General features: G+C 39.3%; 1 protein-coding gene across 1 annotated transcript; it reads left to right on the forward strand.

Annotated features, from left to right (window-relative positions):
• Positions 1-676: 676 nt before the first annotated feature.
• Positions 677-12,173, forward strand: CENPU (centromere protein U). The gene is made up of 12 exons (XM_048304174.1): positions 677-928; positions 1,022-1,164; positions 2,588-2,705; positions 4,106-4,211; positions 4,501-4,591; positions 5,672-5,744; positions 6,766-6,883; positions 7,265-7,343; positions 8,394-8,441; positions 9,727-9,788; positions 11,044-11,200; positions 11,869-12,173. Exons 2-12 carry the CDS (start codon positions 1,114-1,116, stop codon positions 12,004-12,006), a joined length of 1,041 nt encoding a protein of 346 aa, XP_048160131.1. The 5' UTR covers positions 677-928; positions 1,022-1,113; the 3' UTR covers positions 12,007-12,173.
• Positions 12,174-12,226: the final 53 nt, after the last annotated feature.

Consider the following 12,226-nt stretch of genomic DNA (forward strand, 5'->3'; position numbering starts at 1 on the left):
TGAGAACTGGATCTAAGGTTTATGTTCTTAACAACATTCTATTGAAGAAACCTATCATTACAGAAACAAAACTGTACTGCCTTACCTGTGGCTCATGGGGCTGGGTGCTATAGCCAGCAAATTAGAAGTTTAAAGAGAATGTGCCACCTCCTAAGCCTAAAGTGATTATTTCACTGTGTTAGCTTATTTGGCTGGTTAAAGCTAAAAGCGTGTGTGTGGGTGTCAGTGTCATCCACCACATGGATGAAGAGGCGTGGCATCAAAAGGGTCCCTCCAGCTTACAAGACTTGACATTGCTAAATCTCCTGTTAATTTTAAGTGGCAGGGATGGAATTAAAAGTTTTCAAGCTATAGAGTACTTCTTTTTTTTTTTTTTTTTTTTTGGCACGCCATTAAAGCAAGTACTATTCTTGCGCGGTTTAAAATAATTTCTTAACTGTTTTTAAGCGTAGCTTTCATTTTATCTTGGCAGAAGCGATCTCTTTCGCTTGCTTTTCCAGATGCACAGCGTCAGTTCAGGAAAAGGGAGGGGAGAAGAAAAGGGGAAGTTTTTGTGGTTTGCTTTTCTAATCAGAGTAATTATAAATTTCTCCGAACACTGCATTGCCTCCGGCCGGGGCGGCGCTCTCCCGGCGCTGTCCCGCTTCCCTTTCCGGCCCGGCGGCTCCGCCCCGCGCCTCCCCTTCCTTCCCGCCGGCGGCGCGCGCGCTTCCAAAGGCGCGGGAAGCTGCCCTGAGGGGCCGGGCCGGCGGGGCGGGGTCCCGGGGCTCCCGCGGGAGAGGAGCTGCGCCAGCGGAGCGAGGGTGCAGGCGGGAGCTGCAGCGTCGCGCTTTGTCTTTTTCGTGTGCCCGGCTCGCTGATACGTGCTATGTGCAGCCCTCCATCCGTACATAAATATATAACCTCTACATCGGTCTCGGCGAAGGAAGTGAGTTTTACTGCTTTTGAAGTGAGCTGAGCGTAATAGCTTGAAGTAACAAAGAACAGTTTGAAGTAACGAAGATTTCCCGTTCTCTCCCAGGTACACACACAGAAAGCTGATTTGTATCGGGGACGAATTTTCACTGACTTTATCCTCGGTTTTGTATTCAGCAGCATATAATAAACAGCGAAATGTCCTCAAAGAAGAAAATAAAGAAGAGTCATACCAGCTCTAAGCTAAAGGTAAGTTTTGCTAGGTTGGGCAGCCTTCAAATAGCCAGTGTTTTGTTTTTGTAGAGAGCGTTCAAAGGAGAGCAAGGAAGACGGTGAAAGGCCTTGAGGGGAAGTCGTGTGAGGAGTGGCTGAGGTCACTTGGTCTGTTCGGCTGGAGACTGAGGGGAGACCTCATCGTGGTCTCAGCTTCCTCACCAGGGGAATTGCAGGGGCAGACACTGATCTCCTCTGTCTGGTGACCAGTGACAGGACCAAAGGAAGCGGCATGAAAGCTGTGCCGGGGAGGTTTAGGTTGGATATTAGAGAACGGTTCTTCACCCAGAGGGTGGCTGGGCACTGGAACAGGCTCCCCACGGAAGTGGTCACAGCACCAGCCTGACGAAGTTCAAGGATTGTTTGGACAATGCTCTCCGGCACATGGTGTGACTCTTGGGGTGTCCTTTGCAGGGCCTTGATGATCCTTGTGGGTCCCTTCCAGTGCAGGATACTCTGTGACTCCGTGTTGTGCTAGTGTGCAGTCAGGGCATTGTCTCTGGAGGTGGATGCACAGGGCTTGATGCAGGGCTTGCTTTGCACTGGGAACTGCTGTGCAGTCCCTGCTGGGGCTGGCTTGGGGTGCTGGCGTGAGGTTTTCTTTTTTCCATTTAGGAGTGGTACAAAATGGACCATTGACAAAAGTTTAAAAGGCGAAAGTTTAAAAACAGTCTCATAAAAGAAGATTTATAGGGAAAGTAGTTGATGTGTATATTTGGTACCATAACAGAAATGCTGGGGCAATGCTAAGCACTGGTAAAATTTAAAAGCTTCAGAAGTCGGTCTTTTCTGGTTATAATTCACCCTAGAGGTATGCACAGAAATTAGTGAGGAAAGTCACTCACACGTGGTGTGAATGGCACACAACTGTTTTGTAAACTAGTGTCATTCTCACTTACCCTTCTGCTTTACAGAAGTCTCTCTCTAATCCTTGATTTATAAATCCCACTTTTGTATAAGAAGTTACACTATAGCTTTTCAGTTTCTTAAAGTGAAAGTAATTGAATTGGACAAGGATGAAAATTTATGTCATATAGAATGAAAGAAGAAATATTTTCAAGCCTGAAAAGAAAAAGACTACAGATCTTAGAAAGCAAGTATTAAAGTGTTATAAGATTTCTAGGCTTGTACACTTTTATGAAATAAGACAAAGCTTGCAGTAGAATACAATATCAAATAGCAGAATATACATGTTTTATACCATCACTTCTCTTAGGGGAAAAAGCCCATAGCCTGAGGAAAAAATGTGCTTCAAATCGTTATGCCATAGCTCAGGAGTCAATATGGTTCTGGTTAAATGTACTTCTAGTCAAATGTTCTTGAAAGTCATTGTCATGTTTAAGCTGTTGTACACTCAGAAAAGCTGGATAAACTGGTTCTTTACTTCATACCCGTCCAGGAGCACAAAGCCAACTCCAGTCTTCGTTGGAAATCGGTTCCTCTTGAGGAACCAGATGTCTCAAGGATATTGAAGGTAGCAGGAACAAATCAACTTGAGGAGCTTGATGATTCCTTTGGTTAGTATTAACTTGAATGTCATTTAAGGTATGCTTTTCACAACCAACCACATGGGCAAAATACTTCAGTGCTTACCTAGGAAAAGGTTTTGGTTCTTTGCAAGAGAAAGTAATGGATAGGAGAGACAGACGGGACTTTGTGTTATTTTCCATAATTTAGGAAGTAACAAGAATAATGCTGTAGTATGTGCAAATAAAAGTTAGTGGAAGAATACTGGCTATTCCACCTTTATAGTCTGAATGGTAGAATTTCACATATCATAATATTGCAGTTGTGTAAGAACTTACCGTTAAAAACCAAAGTTCAATATCTTAACTTATTCTGTATTAAATTACACAAATTATGAAGTGACATTTTTGCCATTGTACGAGTATTCATGGCAGCAAACTTGGACATTCTCAGGGATGTCATCCTGCCATTTTCAATGTTACTTAAAAAAATAACATCAAACTGTACAATTTTTGGTGAAGGATTAAAACCACTTCCATGCTTTGTATTGGACTTGTGTAATGAAGCCTCAATACACAGGAAGAGAATCAATTTAGATGGAGTAGATGCTCCTGTGTGGAGTCCTCTTATATCTATCTGTATATATATGTTTGGGGTTTTTTGAAAACCGGTGTAATTAGAAGCTGTAGAGAAAATGTTAAGAGCTGTTTCTCAACTGTAATAGTTATTACTCTGAGAAAATTGTGGAAATATAAATGTGGCTACTAGGAACAGCATTGAAAATGAGTTATAAAAAACAATTAAGCAAAAGGGTTGTTTATAAGGCAAGGCTGCAAAATGAAAAACACTTTTCTTTATTTCTGTGTTATGTATGTAGACTATAAAAAGAGTTCCCTCTGACAGTAATGTAAACTAACACAAAAGTTTTTTGGCTTGAAAAGAGAAATTTGTACTATGGAAGACATGCTAAAACCTTGAATTTCTGAGGGTTCTAATCTATTTTGGTAGCTACCTTCAAGAATTCTACACTTACAAATATTCTTTAGCAGCAATAATTGCCTTCTTATAGCATCCACTAAAGCAGCTTAAAATTTATATTAAAAAAAAAAGAAAGTAGTTATTTAAATGTGTAGAAGTTTTACGTCTGCCATAGCAAAGAGAGACTTGAAACAAACTGTACCAAGCATTTTGCTTGCTCTATGCCATGAATACATGCTGAGCTACCTTTGGTTTGGGTTTGTAAAGAAATAGCAGGTGAATGGGTACAGAAACTATGAAACTTTTCACTGTATATTTTTTCATAATCCTCAAATAATACTTGTAACGAGAACTTCCTTTTTGTTAGTTAGCAAACCACAAATATTCTAACTAAATTCTTAATGGCAGGCAGTGCTCTTTTCCTTAACAGATGGGAGAGGTGTTCATATGGTTTATTTTCTGTTCTTTATAGATCACCCTTTGCACAGTACTGCTGTGGATGCTTATGGAGAGGAACAGTCACAAAACGCATCACTCAGTTGTGTTTCGGCACCACAAAGGCAAAATGCAGACAGCAGGTCTGGTGGAAAAAAAATAAAATTGTCAGCATTTAATTTAATCTCTAGATTTTTAGTTTAAAAGGGAAAAACGTTCTAGTTAAATTATATGGAACAAAGAAAATTATTTAAAAAATATTTTAATTCAAATTTTAGTATATTTCTCATCTGTTAAATCAAATTTACTTTAATAGAACTCGCATGAGACATAGCTGTACAGAATGCTCCCCAAAACACAAGGTTTTGGTGTGCATATGGTTGAAGATCATTCTTTCTCAGAGGGTAGTAGTGTGTGTTTTTCTTCTCCCAGTAAAAAACGGCGTCACTCAAAGCCTTCCAATGGTGATGTTCGGAAATTCAACACGGCTGATGCTGGAGTGGAACCCCTTAAGGAGGCTGTGGTACAGAAAAAGTTGCATGAGTATTATCAGTCAATTTAATTTTAGTTCACTTCATTCCATGCCTGAGTTAAGGGGGGGGGAGAGGAGGACCTTCCGTTTGTTTCTTAGTACTGCCTTAGTACTGAATTGTATCCAAAATAATCAATCCTCAGAGTGTTCCTGTGGGATGGCCAAGTGAAATGCTTAAAGCTACAAGTCATCCTATCAACAAGGAATATAATAGCCAGGTGCTCCTGGGTCCTGTAGCCTATTGTCTTGCTCATTTGGGACTATGTTCTTTCCTTTTTTCAAATATATTCTTCGTACCTAAAATATATGTTCTCAAGGAATGGCAGACTAGATGCAATAGGAATCCTTTGTACTTGTTTGGTATTGAAGCAAAACAGACTTATGGGAAAAATAGTATTGATAAAATTAATTTTGAATATGTGTTAGAATGAAAAGCCATTCAGTTTTGAATGAGTGTTTCGGCACACTTACTCCACAATTAGTGTAAAATGCTTTTGGCCCACTTAGGTGCCAGACATACAGGGGAGACAACTGTCTGCAGGCTCAAGAAAGTAACCTATGATAAAAGCAGATGTGCAGCAGTTGGAACAAGAGTTTTTTATGTATTGACATTTACTGGGATTGTACACTCAGTACAGAGTCTTTCATCAGTAGGCTGGATGCCTGCAGCACTCTTGCAGAAGTGCTGTTGGTGTCACAAAGCAGTCAAAGTAGAGAAAGGGTTGGGACAGAATGCAGGTGAGAAGGAAGGTGAGCAAGCACTGGTGATCAGAGAAATGTTAATCCTGGGCAATGACTGTGTGGAACTGAGGGTCCTTCAGCTCCTTAGGATGTCTCCAGACCTGCTGCAGGGCCAGTGGCTGACAGGTCGGTGGCCAGTGCAGTCAGGCAGCTGCTGTCCCGCAGCAGGGTGACCACTGGGCTGGGACTGGTGAAGCAGGCTGAAGGATAGGTTACTGATGCTTCAGTCAGGAAATGCCTTCTGTATTCTGCCTAATTGCCATCTCTCAGGTGTTTAGATGAGTAAACCTAGGGTTTATTCTGGAAGTTAATCTGCTTTTCATACTGCAGAAGACTCTGAATACTACTCAATTCCAGACAAAAAAGAAGCAGCCTTCAGAGGAGAACACATCAGATCCTTCTGGTAAAGTAGACTCTTCAGAACTTCCATATAGCTTTTCTTCATTCAAGATCAAAGTTTTTCAACAGTGTTCATTTCTGGAATGTAGCAACATAGTTAGTGCTTCTAGAAATGGGAAGTTTTAGTTTCAGTGTTGGTATAGACCCCCATTTGATCCCCATGGTTTGCATCCCTGGATTTGCCTATTCCTTCCCTGGAGGGGTAAAGTATAGGTGTGCGTTATACCTGTAAGGCAGCCTGGTTCCCTTTGGAGGGAAGCCTGGAAACCACAGCTGTGAAGCTGTAGGAGGTGTCAGTACATTCCTTGGTGCGGAAGCCTGGAGCAGCAGCTGTGGGGTAGAACTTGGAGTGTCCCTGCCTGCACTGCAGGTGCAGCTGTCACTGTAAAGACCTTTGAGACAGGGAGCTTCACGACAGTAGCATTTTTTAATAGGGAAAAACTCTCTTCTGCCATCTTGCTTCCTTTGAACAGAACCTGATCATGTTTTAGTACTAGATTTACATTGGGGAGTGTGTGAAGAAACATGGTTTAACTTCTAGTGGAATTGGTTAATAATACTATTGCAAAGTTTAAAGAAATGTATTTGTGTAGAGTGGGTTTTTGAAGCATACATGGTGTTAATAGAAGAATGTATACAAATATAAAAGCTCATGAGTCTTTGAGTAATGCAAGTTGCAAATTCAGGCTAATAGTTTTTTAACACAAAAAATCATGTTTATGGTGCACTGTGTAGTGTATTACTTAGTTTACTGATGTGTTCCTGGGCTTGCTTGAATCAATAAAGAATAAGAATTAAGTTACATATCATTGATCATCCCAGTTCTAAGGTGTTCCCAGATAAATCTATCATAGTTGCTCAGCCAAAGACAGATGAAATAATTTACATATCCCTCTTCCCAAATTTCATGTTAAAATATTTATAACTTTTAGATGGTTATTTTGATGGTGGGCACAAGAGTTCTTCTCTTGTTTTACAGTGTGTACCTGAATTGTGCAATGCTTATGTTTATTCTGCTGTTCCAGTGGATAGCCCACATTCTCTACAGGTTTGGTGTCCCAAAGACCTGAAGAGATCTGCTGGAGATATTACAGAACTGGATGTTGTTCTGGCCAAAGTTGAGAAGATAGCAGCAAATTACAGGTAAATATTCTGCTTTCCCATGACTGGATATTCAAAGTTTTAAAAAGAAATCCCTGTGTTTTTGCTAATGGGCTGTCCTTCAGGGAATCAGTATTGCATGGTTACGTTCTGATGGTAATGATTATTAAGTTTCTATGATAAAAATGTTTTTTCACATGTGATCTTGACATGGTCTCCAGGATTTGATATTTTTCCAAACATGAACAGCATATCTCAGGTGATACTTTTCAAGGTAGAAATGAAGCTATTGCTAGTATATGAAAGATCTGCAGTTGTCTAGCTGCTTAACTTTGGGGTTTGTTACTCAAAGGAAGGATTTTGGATGAGATTTCCCCTTTACTAAACCAAATGGGTTGTGTTTTGTCCCTCTGACTTCTCCAGACAAAGCATTGAATCAGACATTTGCAGAAAGGCTATCAGTGACTTCTCTTCTGCTTTCAAGGACCAAATCACTGATCTTGTAAGTACAACAGAAATAAAATCAATTTTGTGGTCAAAGTACCTATGGTTTTATATTGCCCTTTACACATTCATTTTACAAGCTGTAAAAGTTTCCAATCTCTTGTCAGTATAAGTGACATGAAAACACAATTTGTTGTGTGCAGGTTATGATTGGCTGCCTCTGTGCAGGCCTTCACAAGAATTGCCTCTAGACACAACACTGCTGTCATGCAAGTACTTTGCAAAATTGTCACCTTCTGAGAACAGGGAAGCATCCACTAATCCTGAAGTGTTTGTCATATCTAAATCATTATGTAGTAAAACTGGTGAACTGCGTAATTTAAATGAGCATACAGCTATGTCAGACACTGTTTAAAAGCTCATGGACGACTAGGGTTTTAAAAGGTTGATGATTTCATTTTTGTGCTGTCTCAGTGAATTCTGAGTAAGGCCTCTAACATAGTCCAGGGAAAATCATGCTTTTTTAAATTAACATTTTGAACATAACTAAGATATTCCAGAACCATCTGGACACAATCCTGTGCCATGTGCTCTAGGATGACCCTGCTCCAGCAGGGAGGTTGGACCAGAAGACCCATTGTTGTCCCTTACAACCTGAGCCATCCTGTGATGCTGTGATAAGCTTATGGGCTGCAAAGGTTAAGATGATTATGATGAGTAAAATGAACTCAGAACTTTGCAGGAGTTGTGCCAAGTACAATGGGCAAGTATTAAAGCTATAGTTCTGAGTGGTTCATTAGAAGTAACAAGTGTTAGAATTACCAGATTTATACATCCATATAAAGATACAGAAAAATTAAGGTAGGTAGTATTACAGTAATTGGTACAAGGAGTATTACTTGGACTAACTCCTTTTGTGCAACAGTTTTCCTCTGGCATGAGGAGAGAGGAAAGAACCAATACACAACCGGTGATGTCCCTTTGAACCAGGGTTGGCTTTTTAAATAGCTTTTTGTGTTATTCCAAAGTAATTCTTGCAGCCATGTTTTTAGGAGGACAGTGATGAACTCAAGATCCATAGTCAATCTGTAATTCTTCTTCTCTGTAGATAGCAGGAGTCCAGGAATTAAAGAACATGAAGAAAAAGAATGCTAAGGTAAATACATACATATCACTACATTGTACGGCATACCGTTGTGGGCATTGGAATGTCAAGAACTTGACTGGAAGAAATAAAATAATTGGCAAAAAAGGTGTGCTGTACTCAGAATCAACTGCACAAATAGAGGTTAGGGAACCACCAGAGGTTTTTTGGAAAAGCTCTGAGTAAATGTGGTGGATTGCAAACTCCATATGTATTCTGCTGTACGGTGTAAAAAGAAGGAATGCACATTGGGATGGGTAAGACCTACCCATGTCAATTACTCTTTTGGCTTTTTGGTTTGGGTTTTTTTAATGAATAATGGTGAGGCCTCTGGAGAGCCAGTTAAATAATGGGAGCTAACCTTAAAGAAACATAAATGAATATAAAATTTAGGAGAGTAGCAAAGATAGCAACCTGTGAGGATAGAATTGGATTGCTTAATTTAAAGAAGGGAAGTCTCAGGCAATTGCATTCCCTAAATAGATGCAGAGTCTTTGTTCAGAGGAAGACAGTTCCTCTCTTCATTCAGAGTAAGCAGTAATTCACTGAAAATGCAGCAGGAATGTTGACAGGAGGAGGCACTAGTGTAAGGGAAGAAAAACACTGCAGTGGTTTCATCAGGGAGAGGTGAATGCCCTACAGAGGAGAGATTTAAGAGCATCTTAGGCACTGTCTGGATTTTTGCCCAAATTAACATCTTCTGCAAAATTTTCAATGACAAAATAGCTTTAACAAATAAAGTCAACATAAAGCTTATCCTGAGAAGTAGCAGTTAATATGCTAAAGTCTTCTTGACTTGAGGTGATAGGGTAAGCTGCTCTGCATGTAAAATGAAAATCTTAATACACTCCTAGCATTCGATAAAATTTTTGGTTGCTAAATTTAATTTTATGATCAGTTTTGGGTGGTTTTTTTTTTTTTAACTGTATGTTTTAGCAAAGAAAGCTTACTTAGTTATGCCAATCATCCTGAACATACATTTGTATTAATTTGCATTTTTAAAACTAAAACCTCCTAGAGTTGATAATATTTGAAATCAAAATGTCACAAACTCCTTTTGTATGGTTGTAAATCCAGTGTTTCTTGAGAGAAATTTTGGATGGAGATTAGAGTTTGACATTTCAAACAGCTTTAAAGTGTTTAAAAATATGGCAGTTTATCAGGTCTGGTATCTTAGAATCTTCCACCATGAGAATCTGTATAAAACCTCAGATAAAAAAAAGGCAATGAAATTTGAGTTGTTTGCCTTTGAAGTTTTAGTAACTGTTTCACAGACTTTGTTCACTGTTTGTTTCAGGCAATAATAAACATCAAAAAGAAAAGCCAGCAACTGGTGCAACTCAGAGAAGAGCTAATTGGGTGTGTTTCTAATGATCAACAATAATAGCCTGAAGAACTTAAGGAGTCTGATATCTTGTAACTCGGAAGGGAAAGTAACTTTTTCTGTTCTTTCCTTTTATTTTGATGAAACTACTGCTGTCTTGCTTTTTGTTTTTATAAAAGCTCATGAGAACCTCTCCTTTACATACTTCAGTTGCCTAGATGGTCATTCTTGCAAGTTCTCTTAGCTAATTAGTTACTGGAGGGTGTTTCATGCCATATGTTCATTGGGAGAACACCAGTGTTATGATTTGAATTGCAAAGGTGCTGGATCATAAATTTACAAAGTTAATACAGAGGACTTTTTTGGTTTTGAGGTGGGAGATTGTATTTCACCTCTGCAGTTTGGCAGGGGTACATGGTTAGTACATGGTTTGCTTCCTTCTCCTGTGTCCACACAATTCCCCTTCTCTAACTTGGCATTAATCTTAAGTGTCATTTAGATACACACCACAGGAATTATGTTCTTTGGAAGAACCATTAGACTTCCCCAAATCCCTCGGGTTGCTAGTGACAAGCTTTATACTGAAGCTGCATTTAACATACACCCTGTAAGGTAACTCTGTAGGGAACCGTGGACTTGGATCCACAAAAACAGCATAAAAACCTTTTCTCTATAGCCATGAGAGGCATTTTTCTTTGTAGTACTGTTGACAAACTTTGCCCAGAGAACTATTTGAAGTCATCCCTCAAAATGGTTTGAGCCCCCTCACAGACTGAAAGCTGCCTACACTTTTTTAGATGTTGTGTTTTAATCCTTTGATCATGTTAAGAAACCTTTTTTTCTGCAACCCTGTTGGATGAAAATCACTGTTGGTGCTCAGTTTTTGGAGTGCTGCTTCAAAGGATCGAGCACTCCAGCTTATTTAGCAGAGGTGTAGGTAGGTTGTAGATCCTGAATAGGCTTCAGCATAGCCTGAGCAACTGAGCTTGCAGGCAGGGGTGTGCAGAAGCAGAACACCTTGTATTTAAGAAACTACACTTGAAAAACTCACATGCTTAAGAAGGAGTGGCTACACTGTCAGACTCAAAAGAGAGGTTTGGGTCTTTCTGGTGGATTTGGACTCACGCCCCTGTTTAAGTAATATGCTTGTTCTAGTTAAACACTACCCTATAGTACCTGTGTTTTGTATCTCTGACCAACCTTTAAGAACTCCTTCAGAGGAAATAGGGTCATAGTTATTAATGAAATAAATATGCAGATGCAAGCATCAAAGTCTTGATCTTTTTTCAGAGCTGAACCACAACTGACACAACTACAAAGAGAATATGCTGAGGTACAGGAAAGGAAATCTTCCTTGAGGCAAACAATTGAATTAATTACTGATTTAAAGGAGCTACAGCAAGACTGTTTGGATTATAGAGAAGAAAACCCAAAAGCAAAAGTGGTAGTAAGTACATACTCTGCATGTGTTTCAGTTTTATTAGTGTTTTTATTTTAATTTATGAAATGTATTTAACATCTCTTAAGTAGCAATATTTTGTTAATTGTCTTTGTGGAAGCAACTTGAGAATCACTGCTGAACTGTACTGTAGCATCTCACTCGTTTTTTTGGTCTCATGTTAGAAGATGAAGTATTTCAGAGAGGATTCTGCTGCCTTGCTCTCGGTGTCCAGGAATGCAAAGGACATAGAAATGCAACAGTTGTCCTTAGTTGTAACTTTTTTATAGAAGTTGAAGATTAACAGTGAGACAGAAGTAATAAATTTTTTCTGTTGTTATTGTTCAAAAGCAGGGAAAGCTCTGGCACTTCCATGTAAGATATTTAATGCTAAGAACAGTGCTGGATTTTGTGACCAGAGTAACTTCTCATGTAGCCTTAGAACTCATTCCCATTGTACCCAGGACCTGGCATGGTATTTTCTGTGGATAAGGCTTACACACCTGCCACATGTAAAGGATATCCTCAATTTCAGAAGACGCTCTGATTTTGGCTGTTGTTCACTTTTAAAAGTCATGTTGCGCCACTTTAGATGGAGGAGGAATAAATACTGATATGTAAGTGATCTTTCCAAGAGTTAAAAACATTGCCTTGCAATTTTATTTCCTTATCAACAGTATGGAACTTCCAGCCTCCCTGCACTTCTGGTGGAGTCTCGGAGAATTCTAGGAGCAGAAAGGCACTTTGAGAATATCAATATGAAACTGGAAGAGGCTCTGGCTGTACAAAAAGAGCGGAGATCAAATCAAAATTAAGTGTCTTTTTAAGACTTGTTTAATCATTGTTACTCTTATTTTGTTTCAGTCTTTAAAAGAAGTCAATTACTTAAGATTGTATCTTTCTACTGTCATATAGTCTCAGAATATCAATGAAAGGAAATAGCAATCCCAGTACATGTAATAAAACTTTTCTGTACTCTGAACAATGTTGGGTGTTAATCTTGTGCTATTAAAGTAATCTTGAATATATTCGTAA

This window comes from Corvus hawaiiensis, chromosome 5 (assembly GCF_020740725.1).
Source record: "Corvus hawaiiensis isolate bCorHaw1 chromosome 5, bCorHaw1.pri.cur, whole genome shotgun sequence".
NCBI classification, from domain to species: Eukaryota; Metazoa; Chordata; class Aves; order Passeriformes; family Corvidae; genus Corvus; species Corvus hawaiiensis.